General features: G+C 45.2%; 1 protein-coding gene across 2 annotated transcripts in view; it reads left to right on the forward strand.

The window, feature by feature from the left end:
- The window catches only part of LOC311110979 (arginyl-tRNA--protein transferase 1-like), a 183,068-nt gene that overhangs the window by 148,811 nt on the left and 8,377 nt on the right, over positions 1–25,880 (forward strand). For both annotated transcript variants that reach the window (XM_084153638.1, XM_084153637.1), the window contains exon 11: positions 7,013–7,133. In XM_084153638.1, coding sequence (XP_084009764.1) covers positions 7,013–7,133 — 121 coding nt within the window. The remainder of the gene's footprint in view (positions 1–7,012; positions 7,134–25,880) is intronic.

Raw genomic sequence — 25,880 nt, forward strand, 5'->3', positions numbered from 1 at the left:
GTGGACCATTTCAGATTGTCAGTGATGTGTACACCGAGGAACTTGAAGCTTTTCACCTTCTCCACTGCAGCCCCTTCGATGGGGATGGGGCCGTGCTCCCTCTGCTGTCTCCTGAAATCCATGATCAGCGCCTTTGTTTTGTTGACGTTGAGGTTATTTTCCTGGCGCCACTCCGCCAGGGCCCTCACCTCACATCCTCCCTGTAGGCGGTCATTGTTGGTAATCAGGCCTACAACTGTTGTGTAATCTGAAAACTAAATGATTGAGTTGGAGACATGCATGGCCACGCTGTCATGGGTGAACAGGGAGTACAGGAGAGGGCTGAGTACGCACCCTTGTGGGGCCCCAGTGTAGTGGAGCTGTTGTTGCCTACTTTCACCACCTGGGGGCGGCCCGTCAGGAAGTCCAGGACCCAGTTGCCCAGGGCGGGGTTCAGACCCAATGCGCAAGCTTAATGATGAGCTTGGAGGGTACTATGGTGTTGAAGGCTGAGCTGTAGTCAATGAAAAGCATTCTTACATAGGTATTCCTCTTGTCCAGATGGGATCGGGCAGTGTGCAGTGCGATGGTGATTGTGTCATTCGTGGGTCTATTGGGGTGAAACGCAAATTGCAGTGGGTCTAGGGTGTCGGGTAAGGTGGAGTTGATATGATCCTTAACACTTCATGATGACAGAAGTGAGTGCTGCGGGGCGTTAGTGATTTACAGTGCCTTGTAAAAGTATTCATCCCCCTTGGCGTTTTTCCTATTTTGTTGCATTACAACCTGTAATTTAAGTGGATTTTTATTTGGATTCATGTAATGGACATACACAAAGTAATAAATAGAGTGGGAACAACATCCCCTATACACTTCTGCGTGATCAAAACAATCTTGAAGATTCCGATTGGTCAGACCAGCGTTGACCAGTCCTTACCACAGGTACTTCCTGTTTTGAGTTTCTGCCTATAGGAAGGGAGGAGCAGGATGGAGGCGTGGTCTGATTTCGCCAAAGGGAGGAGGGCCTTGTAGCTATCCCGGAAGGTAGAGTAGCAATGGTCGAGAGTTTTTGAAGCACGAGTGGCACAGGCGATGTTGATAGAACTTCGGTAGCATTTTCCTCAGATTTAGTCCCCAGCTACAATAAATGCAGCCTCAGGATATGCAGTTTCCAGTTTCCACAACGTCCAGTGTAGTCGTGGTATTGGCTTGAGGGGGAATATGCACGGCTGTGACAATGACCAAATTCTCTCGGGAGGTAATGCGGTCGGCATTTGAGTGTGAGGTATTCTAGGTCGGATGAACAAAAGGACTTGAGTTCCTGTACATTACCACAATCACACCATGAGTAGTTAATCATGAAACATACACCTCCGCCATTCTTTTTCACGGAGAGTTCTTTATTCCTGTATGCGCAATGTACTGAGAATCCAGCTGGCAGTATGGACAGTGACAGTATATCCGGAGAGAGCCATGATTCTGTGAAATAGAGGATGTTACAGACCCTGGTGTCTCTCTGGAAGGAGATCCTCGCCCTGAGCTCGTCTACTTTATTGTCCAGGGACTGCTCATTAGCAAGTAATATATACTCTGAAGCGGTGGGTGGTATGCACGCCTCCTGAGTTGGACTAAGAGTCCACTCCGAATACCTCTTCTTGGCCGGCGGCGTCTTGCAGCAGTCTCTGGGGTAAGTGGAATTGCCTTGGGGGGTACGAACAAAGGATCCAATGCAGGAAAGTCATATTTCTGGTCGAAATGCCGGTGCATTACCGCCGCTCTAACATACAAAAGTTATTTCCGGCTGTATGTAATAATGCGAAGGACGTTCTGAGCTAATAAGGTGAGAAATAAAACAATACTGCAAAGTTGCTTAGAAGCCATGAACAGGGCGACCATGTCTATCGGTGCCATATTCCTTCAGTCTGTTGTCTTCCGTTTGGTGCCTAATGAACACCACCCTGTACTAGGGTCAGTCTTACTTTGAGTGCTCAAGAGCAGACATAGCTGGCGGCTGCCAGGTTTGTCTGTTTATACGAGTGTAACCTAAGTCCATGTCTGTGTTTGTAAGAGCGATAGTGTGTAATTGTAGTTTTCAATTGTTTACATGCCCAAACTCATTTTGCTTACGTTCCTTGACTGTCTATTTGAATGTTTTTGCAATACACTCCAATATACTCATTAGTAAAGACCTATTCATAGCGCCAGAATGACATTAGTGATCCAGACAGTTTTGTACTCATTGGTGGAGCCAGTCAGTCCAGCATTGTAAGGGAATAGATTACTAACAAATGTCTTTGCTCTTCGGAGCAATACTTAGTACTGTATGTTTTAGCTCCACAGATAGGGCTACGATGGTAATTGAATAACGGTGTAACTGACGGTTATGGATGAAGACCGTCATGGAAATAAAATTACTGTCAAAACCGTTGAAATAGGCCTACATTCATTTTGGATAAAAAAAACAAAAAACGTTATTTTCATGTAGATAAAGTTGACCTAATAGTGGGAGTGTTTACTAATGATTATAAGCAATTGTTTTGCTAACTTAGTATGTGTATTCAACTTTCTATATCTCCTCCTCTTTCTAACTGTCCTTTGATGGTCGAGCAGCTGATCTGCTAGATGCGTGGGGGTGTAGAGCAGTATAGGCTATGGCACTTCAGTTAAATAAATAGTTTGTGTTGACTTTCTTTTATACAATGCACATTTTCATTGCTTGCTAGTAAATAAATAAATGGGTTTCTTTTAAAAAAGGTTGGATGTGTCTGACCATTCATTATTCAACAGCAGTCAACAAGGTTGTTCTGGCTCTGAGGCCTACAATGCGCTAATGTTTGTCAAATGGACAATGCACCAATCCTGTCCAACCTGGCATGATATAATTTGATACAGAATATTTTCTTAATTTATAGACTAATCGACGCTGATCAGGCTCGGTCGTGGCCGATATGCCGCCTTAGGCGAGACAAAACATTTTGCCGCCCTCCTATCCCCGCAAAGTAGAATAGTAGTGCACTTCTATGAATGCCCATGTGGTAGCCTACCGCTTGTAAAAAAAGGCAATTTACTGTTAATGCATGTATTAATTAGTCATTTACCATTCTCGTTCCCTGAGTGGAAACGTTGTTTGCAGAGTTCACAACCTGCTACATTTGGGGATGTCAGATTTCTGATTGTCTTAACTCACCACCACTAATAAGCTGGGCTTCTCAGTCATTGTTTCTTCACCTCACACAGTAAGTCAGTGTTTCCCAACTCTGATCCTCGTACCCACAACAGTACACATTTTAGTTGTAGCCCTGGACAAAAACACCTCATTCAACTCATTGAGGGCTTGATGATTAGTTGACTAGTTGAATCAGGTGTGCCTGTCCAGGGTTACAATACAAATGTGTACTGTTCGGGGTACTCGAGGACCAGGGTTGGGAAACACTGCAGTAAGTCAACAAAGTTGTTTTTTTTTTTTTTTTTTTACATCCATTCAAATTATAATACACAGAACAAAAATATAACCGCAACCACGCCAGCCCAAGACCTCCACATCTGGATTCTTCACCTGTCAATACGAAAATGCGATAGATCCTCTCCAACCTGGCATTTCTTAATTTGTTGGTTAATGTTTATAAGTAATAACTTGAATAATAATAATGAAGTGCCATGATAATAATGAAGTGTAATGGCTTGTTTCAAATAGGTTTTATTAAGAAGCATATCCATGTAAACAAGTGTACAAACAGAATTGTGACCTTTTTTGATCTCCCGCTGAACGGGTAATTCCAAGACCGTCACAAACCTATGCACAGACTAATACGATTATCTACAACAAACCCAAAGAGCCTGGAGTTGGAAGTGGTCCCATAGTGTTTCACTTCACACACACACTTTCTCGCTCGCTCTCTCTCTCTCCTTGTTAGGGTAGGGGTAGGGCCCCTTCATGCTGGCACTGTGAGATCTTCATCACTTCCATCAGCTCACTTCGGCTCATGTCTGTGACGTTAAATACTGTCCCTGTACTCATCTGCATCGAATTCTCACCCCTCTCTCTTTCCCTCTCTCCATCCCTCCTCTCTCCGTCCCTCTCTCCTCACACTCCTGACAGCAGCCAGCGCTGCTCGAGTGCTGTGAAGTTTGTCCACGTCTCCTCTGCTATATCTTTCTCTCTCTCGCTCTCTCAACACACACACATTCTTTCCATCTCTCTCTTCTTTGTTTCTCTGTGGTGAAGTTAATGGGCCATGCAGAAGCAGTCAGTTGTCAGCATCACCCCCATATCTGTCTGAAGGAGTGAGCGTGGCAGGCCAGGGAGGGAGGGATGGGGATGGATGGAACCGTTTGGGAAGAAGCCTTGTGCATTCTGAGAGGGAGGACAGGGGAGCAACTGAGGAGAGGGGTAGAAAAAACAAAACAATTATAGGGCGTTTCTCTCGCAATCAGTGGTAAGTGAGCGGTAGACCTGAAAACGGGCGTTTGACCGGACACGACCTTTATCAGTAACGGGGCAGACCCTTTTACACCTTCTCTCCGCTCCACCACAGACCAGGGTCGTGTTCATTTGGGCAGGCAACGGAAAACTTTTTGCTTATTTTCCAGGCAGTCCCTCCCTGTTTCGGTCTGTATTTTTCCGTTTGGTACAGAATGAACACAACCTAGCTAGCCCCTTATCACCTGGCCTCCCATCCAGAACTATCACTTCCTGTGCTCTGATTATAACCTGCTGAGCTAGCAGCATTGCTAGACAGCATTGATTTATAGGAATAGATACATTTTCTCTCGTTTCTCTCCATGATGTGCAATTATGCTCTTTGTTCTACCTTCCCAAGGCTCCTTCAACACACTATTATTGGTGTCAGTGTGGATATGAGCAGTTGTTAGTTAGATAAATAAGGAGACGGATAAGGAGAGTTGGGCAACTGAGGACAACAGAAAACATGATGAATGCCTCCCAAAGGGCACCCTTTTCCTGTTATAATGAGGAAAGAGAAGAGAAAGACCTTGTGGTGGTGAGCTCAGTCCAACACTCCAGTCCAATAAGGAAAGGGAACAGACTCACAGATAGTGGCCAGACTCCCCTCTCTCTCTCTGGCTCTCTCTCTCTCTCTCTTTTGCTCTCTCTCTCTCTCTCTCTCTCTCTCTCTCTCTCTCTCTCTCTCTCTCTCTCTCTCTCGCTCGCTCGCTCGCTCGCTCTCTCTCTCGCTCTCTCTTTTGCTCTCTCGCTCGCTCTCTCTCTCTCTCTGGCTCTCTCTCTCTGGCTCTCTCTCTCTCTCTGGCTCTCTCTCTCTCTTTTGCTCTCTCGCTCTCTGGCTCTCTCTCTCTCTCTCTCTCTGGCTCTCTCTCCCTATCTCTCTCTCTCTCTCTCTCTCTCTCTCTCTCTCTCTGTCTCTCATGGCCACTGTTTGCCTGCCACTGCTCTTACTACCTCTCTGTCCCTCCTTTTACTCTTTTATTCTCCCCGTCTCTCTCGCTCCAGACCACTAATAGCTGTGTCCTCATATTTTGGGTTCTATTCCTCCTTTTCTCCCGCTCCCTTTTTGGATAAGTGCTGAGTTCTCTGACTGGGCCATGACCCTCCTGTCTTATTTCTGGTTATATAGGCCCTCTGTCTTTCAACTTATTTTTTCACTGCACAAATCTTTAAAGGCACAGATATGCTATTCTGGGCTAAGGTTTAGACCGGGACATAGAAATAGGCCTATAATAATCTAGTATGGGGTGCTTTCCTATTCCCTATATAGTCCACTATATAGGAAACATATGGTGCCATTTGGGACACAGACATGGACTTTTATATTGCCCTACATAAATTCGAAGTCATCCTGTGCCTGTTTCTTGTCACGGTATAGGAGAGTACAGAGAGGCCTGTCCTTACAAGTTGCTTCACTCTCTCTCTGCTTAGGAAGTATGCTGGTGCTACAGAGTGTAACCGTGGCTTACTCACTCCATCTACACCTCCCTCCTTGTGTCCCTTCACTCATCCGTACCCACGGTTGTTTTCAAGAGGTCCAGTGTTGGGGTGAAGGTGTGTGTGGGTGTGTGCGCACCTGTGTGTGTACATGTGAGAGAAACATGTGGAGGTGTGCTTTTGCTCATCGATGATGAGGGAACCCATAGAGTAGTTGTGGTGAAGTGTATGAATGTCTGTGACTGTTGACAGTCAGAGAAGGTCAGTGGGTGTGTAGCGGGTGTCCAGTGCAACTCCACTACCCCTCTATGCATCTGTTGGCACCAGGCTAAGTCATCTCACTAACACATCCCCTGCAGCTGGCCATGGCGATCCTGTTTGTCCCCATCGTGTGTGTGTGTGTGTTACGTGTCCAGGGTTGTATTCATTAGCCACCAAATGGAGACTGTGACCTCACGTGTGTGTGTGAACGTGTGTGCGTCCGTGTTTTGAGATGGTGCTGAAGGCATCATGGAGGCGCCTGCTTTTTTATTGCATAATCTCTTGTTTGTGTGTTTATCAGTATATGCGTGTGTTTTTGGTTTGAGCATGTATTTGTGCATGTGTGTGTATAATGTGACCGTGTGTGACAGTGCCTGTTGGAGGCGCCTGCTTGTTCAGTGTAATCTGTGTGTTTGTTTTGGAGCCATGTGATCGACTAGAGGCCTCTGATAACAGGCCAAAAGACCAAGGATCTGCTGCACTCTCCTCTTTCCCCCTTTTCCCTATTTCTTTCTCTGCAGCCTTTTCCTCTACATTGGTCTTTCCCCATGATCTCTGTCTAGCTCAGTTTATAAAGTATGTCTAACACTCAAAATATTGTGGCAACCTCGTCAAGATGTTCAGATCTCTTGTAGTAACATATTAAGTAAGGTGTTGGGTAGATATTTGCTGCACCCGGGTTCCAGTCCCGGTTGGGACCACCCCCCGAATTTGCCGCAATATTATGTTTGTTTGGATCAATTGGCGTAACGGCTAAGGCTGACATTTTCTGGACCAGGGTTTGAGTACCGGTCGGGACCACCCCCTAAATTTGCCGCAATATTATGTTATGTATGGTAAAATAACAACCTCTCCCTCTGTTGCTCTCTCTAGGGGCAGTACCAGCCTTCAGAACTCCTGTGCCCAGAGACATATGTCTTTGTGCCCATAGAACGCTGCATCCCCAGCCTGGAGCAGACTCGCTACGCACGCTTCAACCAGGACCCAGACGCAGGTACTGAAAACAACACGACACCCTACAGTACACTATGAACACTACCCTACGGCACCCAGCACACTGACCTATATCAGTCATTCATGTGGTCGACAGTAGCCTCAAGGTTACAGAATTGGGCCAGTAGGAGGGTTGCTGCTTCCAATCCTCTGGGAAAATGTGGCTGCAGTGAGCCGGCAACTGGAGGGTTTCTGTCATCAAAATCTCAGCTATCATTTACTGCCGTTGTGCCTGTGTGCAAGGCACTTAACCGCTACAACTGGTTGGGTTTGGGTATAACAAAAAAGGCACATTTCCAATTGACATTGGACAATAACGTTTTGATTGTATTTACAAGCTGTTTTGGAATGCGTGTCTGCTCAGATGAACCTGTGTGTGAGTCGAAACGAACTCATCCGAGTCTGATTGTGCATTATGTTGAAAACTCTGGGTTGGCTCCAGACACAGTGCGTTCCCTGACCCCAGGTCAGTTTGTGTGCTGGCTCCACTGTGGTCACAGACACTGTCATTATGGAGGACTCAGGGTTGCATCCCAAATGGCACCCTGTTCCCTACATAATGCACTACTTTTGACCAGAGCCCTACGTAGGGAAAAGGGTGCCATTTGGGATGCAGACTCTGTTAATATTACCAGAAAAATGATATCAGTGATAATAGCTGGGCCGACCAGCAGACGCCACGGCTGGGAGGGAGAGAGTGGAGAGTGGAGAGGAGGACAAGGGGGAGAGGGAGAGAAAGAGAGGGTTCACTGCGGATAACTGCCGAGTGGGGTACTTGAAAGTACTCTCTCTCGCTCTCACTCACACACACTTATACACACACACTCCCCTCTCTCTCTCTCTGTCCTATCTATGTCCCGCTCTGCTGACTGTTCAGTTCTCTGCTCTCCTCTGAGTTGTTAGACTTCTTTAAACTGTGTCTACCTCACCCCACACTTCTAACCCCACTGCCTTGTCTATAGTAATCCTCTCCTAAGCTATTTAGCTCTTCCAAGATGAGCCTGGCTCCGTTTAGGCGAGCCTCACCTCTACTTACTGATCTGGCTAAGTAAACAACAGGCTAATATGTACAACTAGCAGATCTTGAGATGGAGAGAAACTCCTCTAGAAACCATTCAGAAGAGTTGAAGTATTTGTCTCCAGTGTGTATGGTAGCCTGCAAGCGGAGAGAAAGAGAATCACAAGGCTGCATTTTCTCAAACACACACAGACAGTTGCTTAGGCTGTTTCCAGTGTCTAACATACTAATAGAGTGTGGCGCAAGTAGTCACGTTGGTCTTGGCAGGCAGAGGAGTGTGCGTGCATTCCTTTGTGTGTGAGCGCATGCATTCCCATGGGTGTGTGAGCGTATGCGTTCCCATTGATCGGTCGATAGGTTAATTTGCATAATTTAGTGGAATTAAATTGGCTCGTGTGTATTTTTGTTAGTCGTCATGTATCTTATTTATCACAAGCGCAGAGCATATGCTACAGAGTCTAGTAGGCTATAAGCGGAATAATATCACCTGTTGGACAGCGAGAGCTGCAGCTACTCGAACAGCTGGATGCTGCTGGAGTGAAAGCCCAGTCATTGTGCAACAATTCTAAATGCAATCACAACTTTAAAAACAGTTTGGATGGCCACGGGTAACAAGAGGAGGATCCCAGCTTTAAATTGCTACAAATTGTATTTCTTAACTCCTAATTGAAGTAGGTCAACCATTCGCCAATCGAGTGCATAGGCAATACGGTAGGCAGGCTTTCAACGAGTCACCCACCACCTTGCAATTGGAGGCAGTAAGCATTTTGAAAACATACTTAATTGTTTGAAACCTGGACGTTTTACTTCGTATTATGAGGTAGGGCTGGGCGGTAAACTGTATTTTACTACAGTACCAGTCAAAAGTTTGGACACACCTACTCATTCCAGGGTTTTTCTTTATTTTTACTATTTTCTACACTGTAGAATAATAGTGATGACATCAACTATGAAATAACACATGGAATCATGTAGTAAGCAAAAAAGTTTTCATCCCAGATAATTTAATGTTCATTTCTCTACCATAAGCCGCATCCAACGTCGTTTTAGAGAATTTGGCAGTAAGTCTAACCGGCCTCACAACCACAGACCACGTGTAACCACGCCTGCCCAGGACCCCACCTCCGGCTTCTTCACTTGCGGGATCATCTGAGAGCAGCCACCTGGACAGCTGATGAAACTGTGGGTTTCCACAACCTAAGAATTTCTGCACAAACTGTCAGAAACCGTCTCAGGGAAGTTCATCTGTGTGCTCGTTGTCCTCACCAGGGTCTTGACCTGACTGCAGTTCAGTATCGTAACCGACTTCAGCGGGCAAACGCTCACCTTCGATGACCACTGGCACGCTGGAGAACCATGCTCTTCGTGGATGAATCCCAGTTTCAACTGTGCCAGGCAGATGGCGGACAACGTGTATGGCGTTGCTGATGTCAACATTGTGAACAGAGTGCCCCATGGTGGCGGTGGGGTTATGGTATGAGCAGGCATAAGCTACGAACAACGAACACAATTGCATTTTATTGATGGCAATTTGAATGCACAGAGATACCGTGACGAGATCCTGAGGCCCATTTGTCGTGCCATTCATCCGCTGCCATCACCTCATGTTTCAGCATGATAGTGCACGGCCCCATGTTGCATGGATCTGTATACAATTCCTGGAAGCTGAAAATATCCCAATTCTTACATGGCCTGCATACTCACCAGACATCTCACCCATTGAGCATGTTTGGAATGCTCTGGATCAACGTGTAGGACAGCGTGTTCCAGTTCCCACCAATATCCAGCACCTTCGCACAGCCAGTGAAGAGGAGTGGGATAACATTCCATAGACCACAATCAACAGCCTGATCAACTCTATGCGAAGGAGATGTCGCGCTGCATGAGGCAAATGGTGGTCACACCAGATACTGATAGGTTTTCTGATCCACGCCCCTACCTTTTCTTAAAGGTATCTGTGACCAACAGACGCATACAGTGCATTCGGAAATTATTCAGACTCCTTCACTTTTGACACATTTTGTCACGTTACAGCCTTATTCTAAAATTGATTAAATTATTTTTTTCCCTCATCAATCTACGCACAATACCCCATAATGACAAAATGAAAACAGGTTTTTAGAAATGTTTGCAAATGTATTAAAAATAAAAAAAACAGATTTTTTATTTACATAAGTATTCAGACCCTTTGCTATGAGACTCGAAATTGAGCTCAGGTGCGTCCTGTTTCCATTGATCATCCTTGATGTTTCTACAACTTGATTTGGAGTCCACATGTGGTAAATTCAAATGATTGGACATGATTTGGAAAGGCACACACCTGTCTATATAAGGTCCCACAGTTGACAGTGCATGGCAGAGCAAAAACCAAGCCATGAGGTCGAAGGAATTGTCCGCAGAGCTCTGAGAAAGGATTGTGTTGAGGCAAAGATCTGGGGAAGGGTTAAAAAAAAAAGGTCCCTAAGAACACAGTGACCTCCATCATTCTTAAATGGAAGAGGTTTGGAACCACCAAGCCTCTTTTTGGAGCTGGCTGCCTGGCCAAACTGAGCAATCGGGGGAGAAGGGCCTTGGTCAGGGAGGTGACAAAGAACCCGATGGTCACTCTGACAGAGCTCCAGAGTTCCTTTGTGGAGATGGGAGAACCTTCACGAAAGACAACCATCTTTGCAGCACTCCACCAATCAGGCCTTTATGGTAGAGTGGCCAGACGGAAGCCACTCCTCAGTAAAAGGCACATGACAGCCTGCTTGGAGTTTGCCAAAAGGCACCTAAAAACTCTCAGACTATGAGAAACAAGATTCTCTGGTATGATGAAACCAAGATTGAACTCTTTGGCCTGAATGCCAAGCGTCACGTCTGGAGGAAACCAGGCACCGCTCATCACCTGGCCAATTCCATCCCTACGGTGAAGCATGGTGGTGGCAGCATCATGCTGTGGGGATGTTTTTCAGCGGCAGGGACTGGGAGACTAGTCAGGATCGAGGGAAAAATGAATGGAGAAAAGTATAGAGAGATCCTTGATGAAAACCTGCTCCAGAGCGCTCAGGACCTCAGACTGGGGCAAAGGTTCACCTTCCAACAGGACAACGAACCTAAGCACTCAGCCAAGACGATGCAGGAGTGGCTTCTGGACAAATCTCTGAATGTCCTTTAGTGGCCCAGCCAGAGGCCGGACTTGAACCCGATCAAACAGCTCTAGAGAGACCTGACAATAGCTGTGCAGCGATGTTCCCCATCCAACCTGACAGAGCTTGAGAGGATCTGTAGAGAAGAATTGGAGAAACTCTCCAAATACAGGTGTGCCAAGCTTGTAGCGTCATACCCAAGAAGACTGGAGGCTGTAATCGCTGCTGAAGGTGCTTCAACAAAGTACTGAGTAAAGGGTCTGAATACTTATGTAAAGGTCATATTTCTAAAAACCTGTTTTTGGTTTGTCATTATGGGGTATTGTGTGTAGATTGACGAGGGGCATTTTTTAAAATTCCATTTTTGAATAAGGATGTAACGTAATAAAATGTGGAAAAAGTGAAGGTCTAAATACTACCCGATTGCACTTTATCTGTATTTCCCCCCCCCAAAGTCAATACTTTGTAGAGCCACCTTTTGCAGCAATTGCAGCTGCAAGTCTCCACTGGGATTTTTGCCCGTTCTTCAAGGCAAAACTGCTCCAGCTCCTTCAAGTTGGATGGTTTCCGCTGGTGTACAGCAATCTTTAAGTCATACCACAGATTCTCAATTGGATTGATGTCTGGGCTTTGGCCATTCCAAGACATTTAAATGTTTCCCCTTAAACCACTCGAGTGTTGCTTTAGCAGTATGCTTAGGGTCATTGTCCTGCTGGAAGGTGAACCTCCGTCCCAGTCTCAAATCTCTGGAATCATGGCTAATAGGAAGGTTCCTCTCTTTTTCCATGGCTAAACCAATTAGGCTCGTAATTTAACAATTGTATTCGTATTTATGGATGGAATACAAGTTTGTTATTAAGGCAAATTAAAGTTGTTCCAGAAGGCATTTCTGCCCCAAAACGCATTTTGATAAAACATAAATGCTTACGTTCAAATGGCTCTCCTGTGAAGTAGTGACGTGCGACATACGCCTAGTTTCCTGAAACGAGTCACATATGTTGTATATCTATGGTAAAGCATGGAGTGGGTAGCACAGTGACAGACCAGAGCTGAGATGCTCAACCAGAGACAGTGGTATTTTAACAAGGGTTGTCGTGTGTGTGTGAGTGTGTGTGTACATGCATGCGAGAACCATAGTATTTTACCCTCAGACCATGGTTGTCATGGTTGTGTGGATGTGTGTGTATCTCTCTAGCAGCTGTGCCTCCACTCCTGCACGGCCTGTTGTTCTTGGACGTGTCCTGACGTTATTTCAGGCACTGGGGCTTTCTGTTGACAACGTGGTGCCAGCACATTTAGACGTTAGTGCTCAAGCTAGTTCTCAAGGCCATGGTGACTAATGCTTTGGGATGGGGTTGGTATTTCAGCCCTGCCAGACTAGTTAGCGGTGTTTCTGTAACTGTTGTCTTTACAGAAATACAGCGGACGGTTATGTGGTCAGCCTGCCCCGTGTCACCATAGTGACCAGCCTAGGAGCACAGCATGCTGGGAAGGGTTTGTAGCTAAGGCGATGAAGCCTAATTGGCGGCCTGTCAACGTGTAAGTTATCCCAACAGAATTAAATAGAATGTTTAAGTAGATCTCTATGGTCTCCTCTCGTCTTAAATACAAACCAGGAGGATATCTCATCCCATGTTACTCTCTGTTCTGAAATGGGGTTAGCATTAAAGTAAAGTGGAACGTAAGTGAGTTTATGCAGTTCCAACGGTCCTCGCACCATAGAAATATAATTACTAGAACAGGATAAATCCTCACAGACCACCGTCTTGAAGGGTGATGTCCATTCTATAGATACTATTTCAGGACATGGGGCCAGTTTCCCAGACCCAGATTAAACCTTAACCTGGACTATAAAGCACTTTTTAATGGATTTTCTCAACATCAAACACAACCCATGGGGTTGTGATGTGTCTGCTGCACTGTCAAGTGTCAATCTTCCAAATACCAGTATGTAACTATCCCTTGGCATTTTTAGTAGCCTACAGTATAACTCTTAAAGACAGACATATGACTTGTTTCACCCGTCCACATGACCATTAACCCCTTCATTATAGTGGTGACGAAATGGTCATCAAACGTCACCCCGATCCGTTAAGCAGTTAGTTCACGAAAATAGGATAAAACATTTGCAAAGTTGTCAACCGTGACACTCGAATCACTGCGAGATTCATTATGACCTTCAACTTCCATTTGAATACTCAAGAAAGGTGTTGTTGATATAATTAAAACCAGTAGCAGGTAATAAGCTGAGTTTGCTCTAAAACTTTTTGGTCTATTGCCAACACTAAACATGTCACTTAAAACGTTGTTTTTGTATTTAAAATACAGTAGCTATCAATACGTCCTCCCTTGTAGAGCTATTTAGGGGCCCTGGCCTCACCCTGGGGGGGTAGAGGATAGCTGCTGGGGGCTCTCTCTGGTTGTCAGGATGAGGAGGCTGGAGGCCCTGTCTTAATGAGGTGTGTGTGGTGTGCTAATCTATAAATGTATTATGATGTGTCGGAAAAACCGGGCACATACGGGTTACATGCCTCCCGCTGAAAGCCTAGGCCTCTCTCTCTCTGACCTCAGGCACATTTTTAAACACGGGCTCACACACACTTATAAGCGTGCACACACACATGAATATTCACTAGCATGCACACAGACACACAGACATGAGCTTATTTACGCACCTGCACACACATACACTTTGTCATAATCTCTGTTTGATTGACAGAGACATAGGAGAATTGCCCTCTCCACCGGGTAAACACTTATAATAATATAATATTCCCACTTATGTGGGAAAAGTGTCACCCCCTGACACTTTAGTGCTGCAGCCCGGCGCCGACACACTCCTCTCTACCTACACACACGCACACACTTCTCCCTCTCCCCACCCAGCCAAGTGTCTGTGGTCTTGCTGTGCTTTAACTGGTGCTGTTTATTGAAAGTGTGTGTTTGGGTAGTAAAGCCAGGCGATATGGTGTGGACCCCAGGAAGAGTAGCTGCTGCTTTTGCAACAGCTAATGGGGATCCTAATAAAATACCACTATCAAGTCGCTGGGAGAGAAGGAGAGACTGAGGCCTTCTATTCTCCTCCATCTTTCCCTGTATTTACACGGTTATCAAAACGTCACGCCAGGGTAAGCCAACACGAAACACAGACCTTATTTTAAGTGTTTCTAAAATCCCCTATGGGAAAAATGAATGGTGGGAAAAAGATTGGAACCATTTCCCTGTTTGACAGCTAGGTTTTATAGGTATTATGACTCATACTGTGGTACTGTATTGTGGTATGATAAACAACGGAAATACTTAATAAAACCATTAGAAATAATGTGACTTACCTGAAATCAGTGGAGTCTACTGTAGATCGGAAGAGAGACTTTCTGTGGAATACTATTCGCGTTCTTCAGAGCTAAAAGTGGAGAGACACTGCTGTGGCATGGACGATTATCTAGCTTGCTAATGTAATGGCACCTGGACTGGAGAGGATTCGGCTACTGAGAGGAGAGTTAGCAGCAGCAGGGGATCGGGACCAGCAAAGCTAAGGATCGGGACTTTGAATAGCGGGAAGTTGCAGCTCGAGGAAAGCAGACAGTGAACTACAGCAAAGGGAAGTATTGAACGGGATACTGACAGTGTGACTGGACAGTGACAGCTATAGCTAGAGGACTCCTGATATCTCCAGGAGTGATAAGTATTTAAAAACTGTCTTTATCTGTTGTGGTCTAGTACTGTCTTTTTGCTAGCTAGGGCCATCTACCTTAAGTGCTGCCTGTTTTCCCAGTGGCCTACTTGGTGTGTGAACTGCTAACTGCTCATAATTTGCAGATAGTTGTTGACACATCAACCATGATCAAGGGGCAGGACAATTTGTGACTTGTTTTGGTAATCAGTGGCTGTATTTGGGGCAGGGAGTGGTTTCACCTCTCCTAGGCAATCAGCGGTTTCACCTCTCCTAGGCAATCAGCAATTAGTACAGGAAGGGGTGCTTTCCACCTCTGCTAGGCAATTAGCAATTATTGTAGTTCTTCAGTCTTCCCTGGTTTCTCAGCGGCAGCTGTAAGCGGCGGTCGTGTCAGTGCCGGTTTTGCTGCAAAACTAAGACCGTCACTGAAACAAAGACGGTTTTGTCGAGTTGTTCGAGGAAGGAAAGAGAGGAGGGCTTCACACCACTCTCTCACTTGAATATCTTACCTAGTTATTTACAGATTATCTAATTTTGCTCTTTTGTAACTTTGTCAACTATATGTGTGTTTTCTATACCGGTTCGCTCCTCTCCCTGTAGGCTATACAGACGCTCCCCACCCCTTGGCTGCAACCCTTCTAATTTAGTGCACCCTGCACGCTCAACCCATGTGGAATTCCGGGTCTCTGGCAGCATTTGGAACTGCCGATCTGCGGTCAAGAACGCTGAGTTCATCTCAGCCTTTGCTACCTTTCAGTCCCTCGACTTTTTGGCCCTGACGGAGACATGGATCACCCCAGAGAATACTGCTACTTCAGCTGCTCTTTCTTCATCTGACTATGTTTTCTCTCATAGTGCGAGAGCATCTGGTCGTCGTGTGGTGGCACAGGTCTACTCATTTCTCCTAAGTGGAGATTTTCTATTTTCTCCCTCTCTCACCTGTCCATCTCCTCATTTGAATTCCATGCTGTCACTGTCACTTGTCCACTCAAGCTTAACGTTGTTGTCATCAATCGCCCACCAGGTGCCCTTGGAGAGTTCCTCAATGAGCTTGACACCATTATAAGCTCATTTCCTGATGATGGCTCACCCCCTTTCGTGCTTGGTGACTTCAACCTCCCGATGTCTGCCTTCGATTCATTTCTTTCCAACTCTGTCTTTCCCCTTCTTGCCTCTTGTCCTCACACTTTCCCAATCCCCTCCAACTCACAAGGCAGGCAATACACTTGACCTCATCTTTACTAGAGGCTGCTTGCCTACTAATCTCACTGCAACCCCCCTCCAGGTCTCTGATCACTACTTTGTTCCTTTTCTGTCTCCCTTTCCTCCAACCCTAGCCACTCAGCCCTACCCAGATGGTCATGCGCCGTCGCAATCTTTGCTCTCTCTCTCTCCCACTACTCTCTCCTCTTCTATCCTATCATCTCTCCCTTCTGCTAAATCCTTCTCCCTTCTGTCTCCTGATGCTGCCTCTTCGACCCTGCTCTCCTCCCTTTCCGCATCCTATGACTCGCACTGTCCCCTTTCCTCCCGGCCGGCTCGGCCCTCCCCTCCTGCTCTGTGGCGGAGTGACTCATTGCGAGCTTACAGAACAGGGCTGCGGGCAGCTGAGCGAAAATGGAGGAAAACTAAACTTTTGGAGGACATATCATCCTTTCATTCCCTCCTCTCTACCTTCTCTTCCTCTGTATCCGCTGCTAAAGCCACTTTCTACCACTCTAGATTTCAAGCCTCTAACCCTAGGAAACTATTTTCCACCTTCTCCTCCCTCCTTAATTCCCCCCCCCCCCCCCTCATCTGTCTCTGCAGACAACTTTGTCACCCACTTTGAAAAAAAGGTTGACAACATCTGCTACTCATTCACTCAGCCTATTGAGTCCACTGGTCTCACTCACACAGAACTACCCTACGCCTTGACCTCTTTTTCCCTTCTCTCTCCAGATGAAATCCTGCAACTAGTGAGGTCTGGCCGCCTGACAACCTGCCCGCTCAATCCCATCCCCTCCTCCCTTCTCCAGACCATCTCTGGAGACCTTCTCCCATTCCTCACTTCCCTCATAAACTCATCCCTGACCACTGGCTGTGTCCCCTCTGACTTCAAAATGGCCTGAGATGCTCCCCTCCTCAAGAAACCAACACTCAACTCATCTGACGTCAAAAACTATAGACCTGTATCCCTTCTTTCTTTTCTTTCCAAAACTCTTGAGCGTGCTCTCTCTGATCAACTTTCTCGTTATCTCTCACAGAAAAATCTTCTTGACCCTAACCAGTCAGGCTTCAAGACGGGTCACTCAACCGAGACTGCTCTTCTCTGTGTCACAGAGGCTCTCCGCACTGACAAAGCTGACTCTCCTCTGTTCTAATCCTCCTAGATCTATCCATTGCCTAATACACTATGAACCATCAGATCCTCCTCTCCACCCTCTCTGGGCTGGGCGTCTCATGCTATGCACACTCTTGGATTGCATCCTACCTGGCAGGCCGCTCCTACCAGGTGACATAGAGAGGATCTGTGTCTGTACTCTCACTACTTATTTATTTTATTTAACTAAGCAAGTCAGTTAAGAAGATATTCTTATTTACAATGACACCACTGGTGTCCCCCAGGGCTCGGTTCTAGGCCCTCTCCTCTTCTCTCTATAGACCAAGTCACTCGGCTCCGTCATATCCTCACATGGTCTCTCCTATCATTGCTATGCAGATGACACTCAACTACTTTTCTCCTTCCCCCCTTCTGACACCCAGGTGGCGACAAGCATCTCTGCGTACCTGGCAGATATCTCAACTTGGATGTCGGCCCACCACCTCAAGCTCAACCTCGACAAGATGGAACTGCTCTTCCTCCCGGGGAAGGCCTGCCCACTCAAAGACCTCTCCATCACGGTTGACAACTCCACAGTTTCACCCTCCCAGAGTGCAAAGAACCTTGGTGTAACCCTGGACAACACCCTGTCGTTCTCTGCCAACATCAAAGCAGTGACCCACTCCTGTAGGTTCGTGCTCTACAACATCCGTAGAGTACGACCCTACCTCAAACACGAAGCGGCGCAGGTCCTAATCCAGGCACTTGTCCTCTCCCGTCTGGACTACTGCAACTCGCTGTTGGCTGGGCTCCCTGCTTGTGCCATCAAACCACTGCAACTTATCCAGAACGCAGCAACCCGCCTTGTTTTCAACCTTCCCAAGTTCTCCCATGTCGCCCTGCTCCTCCGCACACTCCACTGGCTTCTAGTTGAAAGCTCGCATCCACTACAAGACCATGGTGCTTACCTATGGAACAGCAAGAGGAACTGCCCCTCCCTACCTTCAGGCTATACTCAAACCCTACACTCAAACCCGAGCACTCCGTTCTGCCACCTCAGGTCTCTTGGCCCTCCCACCCCTACGGGAGGGCAGCTCCCGCTCAGCCCAGTCCAAGCTCTTCTCTGTCCTGGCACCCCAATGGTGGAACCAGCTTCCCCCTGAAGCTAGGACAGCAGAGTCCCTGCCCATCTTCCGAAAACATCTGAAACCCTACCTCTTCAAACAGTATCTTAAATAATTATCCTCACCTAGACCCCCCTTAACCAGCACTTAACCAGCACTTGCACTTGACCCCCCCACCCCCTTCTAGCGCTGACTCTACTGACCGCTACATTATTGAGGGAAAATGTACTTTCTATGCCTGTGATATGTGGTTGTCCCACCTAAATATCTGAAGACTAATGCACTAACTGTAAGTCGCTCTGGATAAGAGCATCTGCTAAATTACTAAAATGTAAAAATGCAAAAATAACAAGTTGCCACCGTAGCAGACAGCGTAGTTTACACACATACAGCTATTCTGGGAATTCATCAGCTGGAGCATATCGCTAGCTCTGACTATAGAAACAGCTATTCTGGAAATTCATGAGCTGGAGCATATCGTTAGCTCTGACTTTAGAAGCAGATTACTAACTCATTTTAGTTTAAGATCACGGATATGAGAGAAGTGGACTTGTGATTGTTTCCCAGTGCCTCTAAAAGAAAGAACATTATTCTCTCTCTCATGGGATAAAGGAGTTCCATGAAGAGAGCTGAAAGGACATTGTCATTGAAGACAGTTTAGCGCTCGAGTCGCAGGTTTCTTTAGTTTAACAGGACTGAATAAAAAATTTAAATAAGAACTTTTCTTTTGACAATTGTATTTGTGACATAATTCCAGGTTATCTGATAATCAAAGGTTGATTATCTACAAGGTCATGGTTGGATGACTATTTGAATATTTCACCAACTTGTGTTGAATTATTCTGGTATTGGTTATTGAAGGTCAGTGTGAGAAATACAGTATTTAGCAAGGTGTATGAAAGTATGTGGTTTTGAGAAGGCTACTGTTGTGTTTGAGTGTTTAATGCTGATGGTTTGGGAAACCAGTCCACTGCTCTTTATTATTTTCATTGAGTGTTATCAGTCTGAACCTATATCACAGTGTGTGATTTGTATAGATTGACTATTGAGACACCATACTGTTGCTCTTTTGTTTTGATTTGTTAACTGTCAAGACTCTCGACCATACCACATTGTTCATGTGAAACATTCTATAATTATAAAAGAAGAATTAAAGAGACTGGTACACTTCATGTGAACGAACAATTCTAAATGTTTATCTGGACTCACCGTGTGGATTATTTAATAGAGACCATACCATTGCACTCTTACACACACACACACACACACACACACACACACACACACTGACATAATTATCCCCCTCCTCTCTTTCTCCATGTCTGACTTCCTATGTGTCATCTTATCAGTCTCTCTGTCTCTAAGACTGGTTGTCAGAGGCACTTTAGTTGTACTCATCACAAGTGCCACTAACTAGGTCTGGCTCTAATACTAATGCTCTCATCCTGAGTGGATCATTATTTCCTTCTATTCTGAGAGAGATCACACCACATCTTCTTTCCTCTTCTCTCCAAATCCCCTGTTAGAGCTGAGATGGGAGGGATGGAGAGGAAAGATGGAAGTAGTTAGTGAATTAGGCTTAGCACTGTTTTAATGATTGAGACATTTGGTTTTAATCTGGATCTGTGGCACCTCTACCTTATTAACGTCCCTATAGATAGATCATCTTGTATTGATAAATGTTGATGAAATCACATGAAACGGACCACTCTGGATCCATAAATCAATTCTGTATGCTGCTTTCTTGGCCAGGGTTCACTCGAAAGAGATGTCAATCTCAATGTGACTTCCATGGTTAAATAAAGGCACATAAATAAAATGGGTGTCAAAGCCCCAGAGCCCCTTGTCTCGGTCCTGACCCTCTCACTCCAGAGACACTATCCACTTTACCCCTGAACTCTGACCTGGAAGAAGTTTGCCCTCTCCGCGGCTCCATGTCAGTGGACGTCCGGTGGTCCTGACGGACCGAGTGGGTCTGGAGCCGCTCACCAGGCAGGAGCCCTGGAGGAGAGCGGAATGGATGGGGGGAACGAGTGAGCGAACGAGGGAAGGAGGACGGGGGAAAGAGTCTTATTTATAAGCGGAGCGGATGTTTGGATTGTAAGACTGAGGGAGGGAGAGAAGGAGTTATCTGGTCTCCTCTCTTGTGACAGCTCTGCTCAGTGTTATTGGCAAGGTTAATTGGGCAGCTAAAAGCCTCAGCCTCTCTATCCTCCAGCACTGTTTATGACTGGCTGGTTGCATCCCAAATGGCACCCTATTCCATGTAGTGCATTACTTTTGATAGGGCTCTGGACAGAATTAGTGCACTATATAGGGAATAGGGTGCCTTTTGGGATGCAGCCGATGTTTAATAGTCCCTCTGTTTTTGCTGTCCTCTGGGCGAAATAGCCTGCAGGCTACATTCTGCTGTCAGCTCTGTTATGGACAGGCTCAGGAATGTCAGTGTCCCTGCTAACAGAGCTCCAATCTGCTTTTCAGTGCCAGATAGCATGATGCTAACAGAGCTCCAACCTGTCCTTAAGGCCAAAAAAGAGTGCTCATTTAGGATCTCCATATAATAATGTACGTTTATCTAAAAAGGCTAAACTGATTGCAATAAGACACTAAAGTAAAACTGCAAAAAATGTGGCAAAAATATTAACTTTATGTCCTGAATACAAAGCGTTATGTTTGGGGCAAATCCAACACAACGCATCACTGAGTAGCACTCTTCATTTTTTCAAGCATGGTGGTGGCTGTATCCTGTTATGGGTATGCTTGTCATCAGCAAGGACATGGGAGTTTTTTAGGATAAAAATTAACGAAATAGAGCTAAGCACAGGCAGCATCCTAGAGGAACACCTGCTTCAGTCTGCTTTCCAACAGACACTGGGAGACAATAACCGAAAACACAAGGCCAAATATACACTGGAGTTGCTTACCAAGACAACATTGAATGTTCCTGAGTGGCCTAGTTACAGTTTTGACTCAAAGTACCAGTCAAAAGTTTGGACACACCTACTCATTCCAGGGTTTTTCTTTATTTTGACTATTTTCTACATTATAGAATAATAGTGAAGACATCAAATCTATTAAATAACACATGGAATCATGTAATAACCAAAAAAGTGTTAAACAAATCAAAATATACTTTATATTTGAGATTCTACAAAGTAGCCACCCTTTGCCTTGACGACAGCTTTGCACACTCTTGGCATTCTCTAAACCAGCTTCATGAGGTAGTCACCTGGAATGCATTTCAATTAACATGTGTGCCTTCTTAAAAGTTTGCCCTATTTGGTAAAAGACCAAGTCCATATTATGGCAAGAACACCTCAAATAAGCAAAGAGAAATGACAGTCCATCATTACTTTAAGACATGAAGGTCAGTCAATCCGGAAAATGTCAAGAACTTTGAAAGTTTCTTCAAGTGCAGTCGCAAAAACCATCAAGCGCTATGATGAAACTGGCTCTCATGAGGACCACCACAGGAAAGCAAGACCCAGAGTTACCTCTGCTGCAGAGGATAAGTTCATTAGCATTACCAGCCTCAGAAATTGCAGCCCAAATAAATGCTTCACAGGGTTCAAGTAACAGACACATCTCAACATCAACTGTTCAGAGGTGACTGCATGAATCAGGCCTTCATGGTCAAATTGCTGCAAACAAACCACTAATAAAGGACACCAATAAGAAGAAGAGACTTGCTTGGGCAAAGAAACACAAGCAATGGACATTAGACCGGTGGAAATCTGTCCTTTGGTCTGATGAGTCCAAATGTGAAATTTTTCCAGGCTGTGTAAGGGCTATTTGACCAAGGAGAGTGATAGTGCTGCATCAGATGACCTGGCCTCCACAATCACCCAACCTCAACCCAATTGAGATGGTTTGGGATGAGTTGGACGGCGGAGTGAAGGAAAAGCAGCCAACAAGTGCTCAGCATATGTGGGAACTCTTTCAAGACCGTTGGAAAAGCATTCCAGGTGACTACCTCATGAAGCTGGTTGAGAGAATTCCAAGAGTGTGCAAAGCTGTCATCAAGGCAAAAAAGGTGGCTACTTTGAAGAATCTAAAATATATTTTGATTTGTTTAACACTTCTTTGGTTACTACATGATTCCATATGTGTTATTTCATAGTTTTGATGTCTTCACTATTATTCTACAATGTCGAAAATAGTAAAAATAAAGAAAAACCCTTGAATGAGTAGGTGTGTCCAAACTTTTGACTGGTACTGTATGTCGTCTTGAAAATGTATGGCATGACTTGAAAATGGCTGTCTAGCAATGATCAATTACCAACTTGACAGAGCTTGAAGAATTGTTTTAAGAATAGTGTGCAAATATTGTACAATCCAGGTGTGCAAAGCTCTTAGAGACTTACCCAGAAAGACTCACAGCTGTAATCGCTGCCAAAGGTGATTGTCATGTATTGACTCAGGGGTGTGAATACTTAAGTAAATTAGATATTTCTGTATTTCATTTTCAATCAATTTGCAAACATTTCTAAAAACATGTTTTCACTTTGTCATTATGGGGAATTGTGTGTAGATGGGTGAAGAAAATAAGTCCACTTAATCCATTTTGAATTCAGGCTGTAACACAACAAAATGTGGAAGTGTTATGAATACTTTCTGAAGGCACTGTAACTTGTTTACTCTTGTGAAGCCACAGGCGTAAATATTGAAGTTGTGCGATATTGCTGATTTTTTAGTTTCAAAAGTTGAAGCTGATATGAAATAGATTTCACAAATCAGCATTTTTAGAAGAGATGAAAACAACTGAGTGTTTAAATAAAACATGATGCGAAACTGGATTCAATAATATCTAACTCAACATATAAATATCCCCCTGTAGTACAGTCATGGTCGAATGTTTGAGAATGACACAAGTATTGGTCTTCACAAAGTTTGCTGCTTCAGTGTTATGAGATATTTTTGTCAGATGTTACTATGGTATACTGAAGTATAATTACAAGCATTCCATAAGTGTCAAAGGCTTTTATTGACAATTACATTAAGTTTATGCAAAGAGTCAATACATTTACATTTACATTTTAGTCATTTAGCAGACGCTCTTATCCAGAGCGACTTACAGTTAGTGAGTGCATACATACATTTTTATTTTTCATACTGGCCCCCCGTGGGAAACGAACCCACAACCCTGGCGTTGCAAACGCCATGCTCTACCAACTGAGCTACATCCCTGCCGGCCATTCCCTCCCCTACCCTGGGCCAATTGTGCGCCGCCCCATGGGTCTCCCGGTCGCGGCCGGCTACGACAGAGCCTGGATTCGAACCAGGATCTCTAGTGGCCTTAGACCACTGCGCCACTCGGGAGGCGCAATATTTGCAGTGTTGACCCTTCTTTTTCAAGACCTCTGCAATCCGCCCTGGCATGCTGTCAATTAACTTCTGGGCCACACCCTGACTGATGGCAGCCCATTCTTGCATAATCAATGATTGGAGTTTGTCAGAATTTGTGGGTTTTTGTTTGTCCACCCGCCTCTTGAGGATCGACCACAAGTTCTCAATGGGATTAAGGTCAGGGGAGTTTCCTGGCCATGGACCCAAAATTTCGATGTTTTGTTCCCCGAGCCACCTAGTTATCACTTTTGCCTTATAGCAAGGTGCTCCATCATGCTGGAAAAGGCATTGGTAGTCACCAAACTGTTCTTGGATGGTTGGGAGAAGTTGCTCTCGGAGGATGTGTTGGTACCATTCTTTATTAATTGCTGTGTTCTTAGGCAAAATTGTGAGTGAGCCCACTCCCTTGGCTGAGAAGCAACCACACACATGAATGGTCTCAGGATGCTTTACTGTTGGCATGACACAGGACTGATGGTAGCGCTCACCTTGTCTTCTCCGGACAAGGTGTTTTCCAGATGCCCCAAACAATCGGAAAGGGGATTCATCAGAGAAAATGACTTTACCCCAGTCCTCAGCAGACTAATCCCTGTACCTTTTGCAGAATATCAGTCTGTCCCTGATGTATTTCCTGGAGAGAAGTGGCTTCTTTGCTGCCCTTCTTGACACCAGGCCATCCTCCAAAAGTCTTCGCCTCACTGTGCGTACAGATGCACTCACACCTGCCTGCTTTGCAATTCATCTGATCACTCTTCATGACATTCTGGAGTATATGCAAATTGCCATCATCAAAACTGAGGCAGCAGACATTGTGAAAATTAGTATTTGTGTCATTCTCAAAACTTTTGACCACGACTGTAGAGGAAGAGATGTTGGGAGCCCAAGGGTGTTTTCCAATGCCTCCCTTTTTCACAGTAAACACACGTGGAAATATTATTAAATAAAATGTTGTGCTGAGCTGTGGGAGAAACAAATCTTGACTAAAGTGAGAAAGCATCCAGAGTTGGTCATTATTGGCCATACTGTATTCGTGCATTCGGGTTCCCTCTCTACTCCTCATCCCCCTCTTCCTCTTCTCTTTGAAGACTGGATTTGAAGCATAAACTATATCACATTGGTTGACTAATGTGGTCCTCTCTCTTCCTCGTCCTCCTTATCTCCATTTCTTTATCATTTTCATCATGGAGTGTGAATGGATTTGAAGCATTGTTAGGGCGCTCTGTGTCTGAATCACTTTGGTACACTAATGACCTACAAGTGGAGAAGTAAGTGGCAGTTTATTAAAAGCCAACTCCAGTCGTCATTGTGGAACAGAGCAACATGATGTAGAAAGTAAAATTCGAGAGGCAGAAGTGCCATAATGCATGGTCTTGTCAACAATATATCTAATAGTAGTATTGTCTGTCTGTCTCCCTCTCTGTCTCATAACTCTTCAGCTGGAGAGCAGAGATGGGCTTTAGTGGTGCTTAGTTGGGTGAATATTTTTAGGAATTAATTTAAAACACACACACACACAGTCCAGTACATACAACACCCTCAGCTGGGTACCACATGTGCCTAGCTTTAGCTTGGAGAGTAAAGAAATGAAGAGTGGGCGGGGGGCTTTTTTCGTCTATTAATAACAGTCATAACTCTCCTTCTGTTTCGCTCATTTGTCGCCATGGGGCTGCACTGCCTGTGTGGAATCACTGTTTATTTTCTCCCTCCTTCTGGCTGACGCTACAGTGCATGTGGCTGGACGGTCAGTCTACACATCTTGATAGGGAAACGGCCATTGGTGGTTTACTGATTGATAGACTGATTTGGGCCCTCAAAGTGTATGGGTTGTACAATATCAGCCTGATTCCTAGTAGAGACACGGTAAGCGTGCACAATTCAGACATTTGCGTTCATTGACGTCAATGGGAAACTTACACAGGGGTAAAAACAAGTTGGGCCTTTAAGTCAGAGTATGGCCCTTAATGTGTATGTAGAAAGGTATGTTCACAGATACTGTACCTAAAAAAAAAAAGAAAAAAGAAAAGTAGGGGCGTGGATCAGAAAACCAGTCAGTATCTGGTGTGACCACCATTTGCCTCATGCAGCGTGTGATACCTCCTTCGCATGGAGTTGATCAGGCTGTTGATTGGCCTGTGGAATGTTGTCCCACTCCTC

This window comes from Coregonus lavaretus (genome assembly GCF_964263955.1).
Source record: "Coregonus lavaretus genome assembly, chromosome: 36".
Classification (NCBI taxonomy): domain Eukaryota; kingdom Metazoa; phylum Chordata; class Actinopteri; order Salmoniformes; family Salmonidae; genus Coregonus; species Coregonus lavaretus.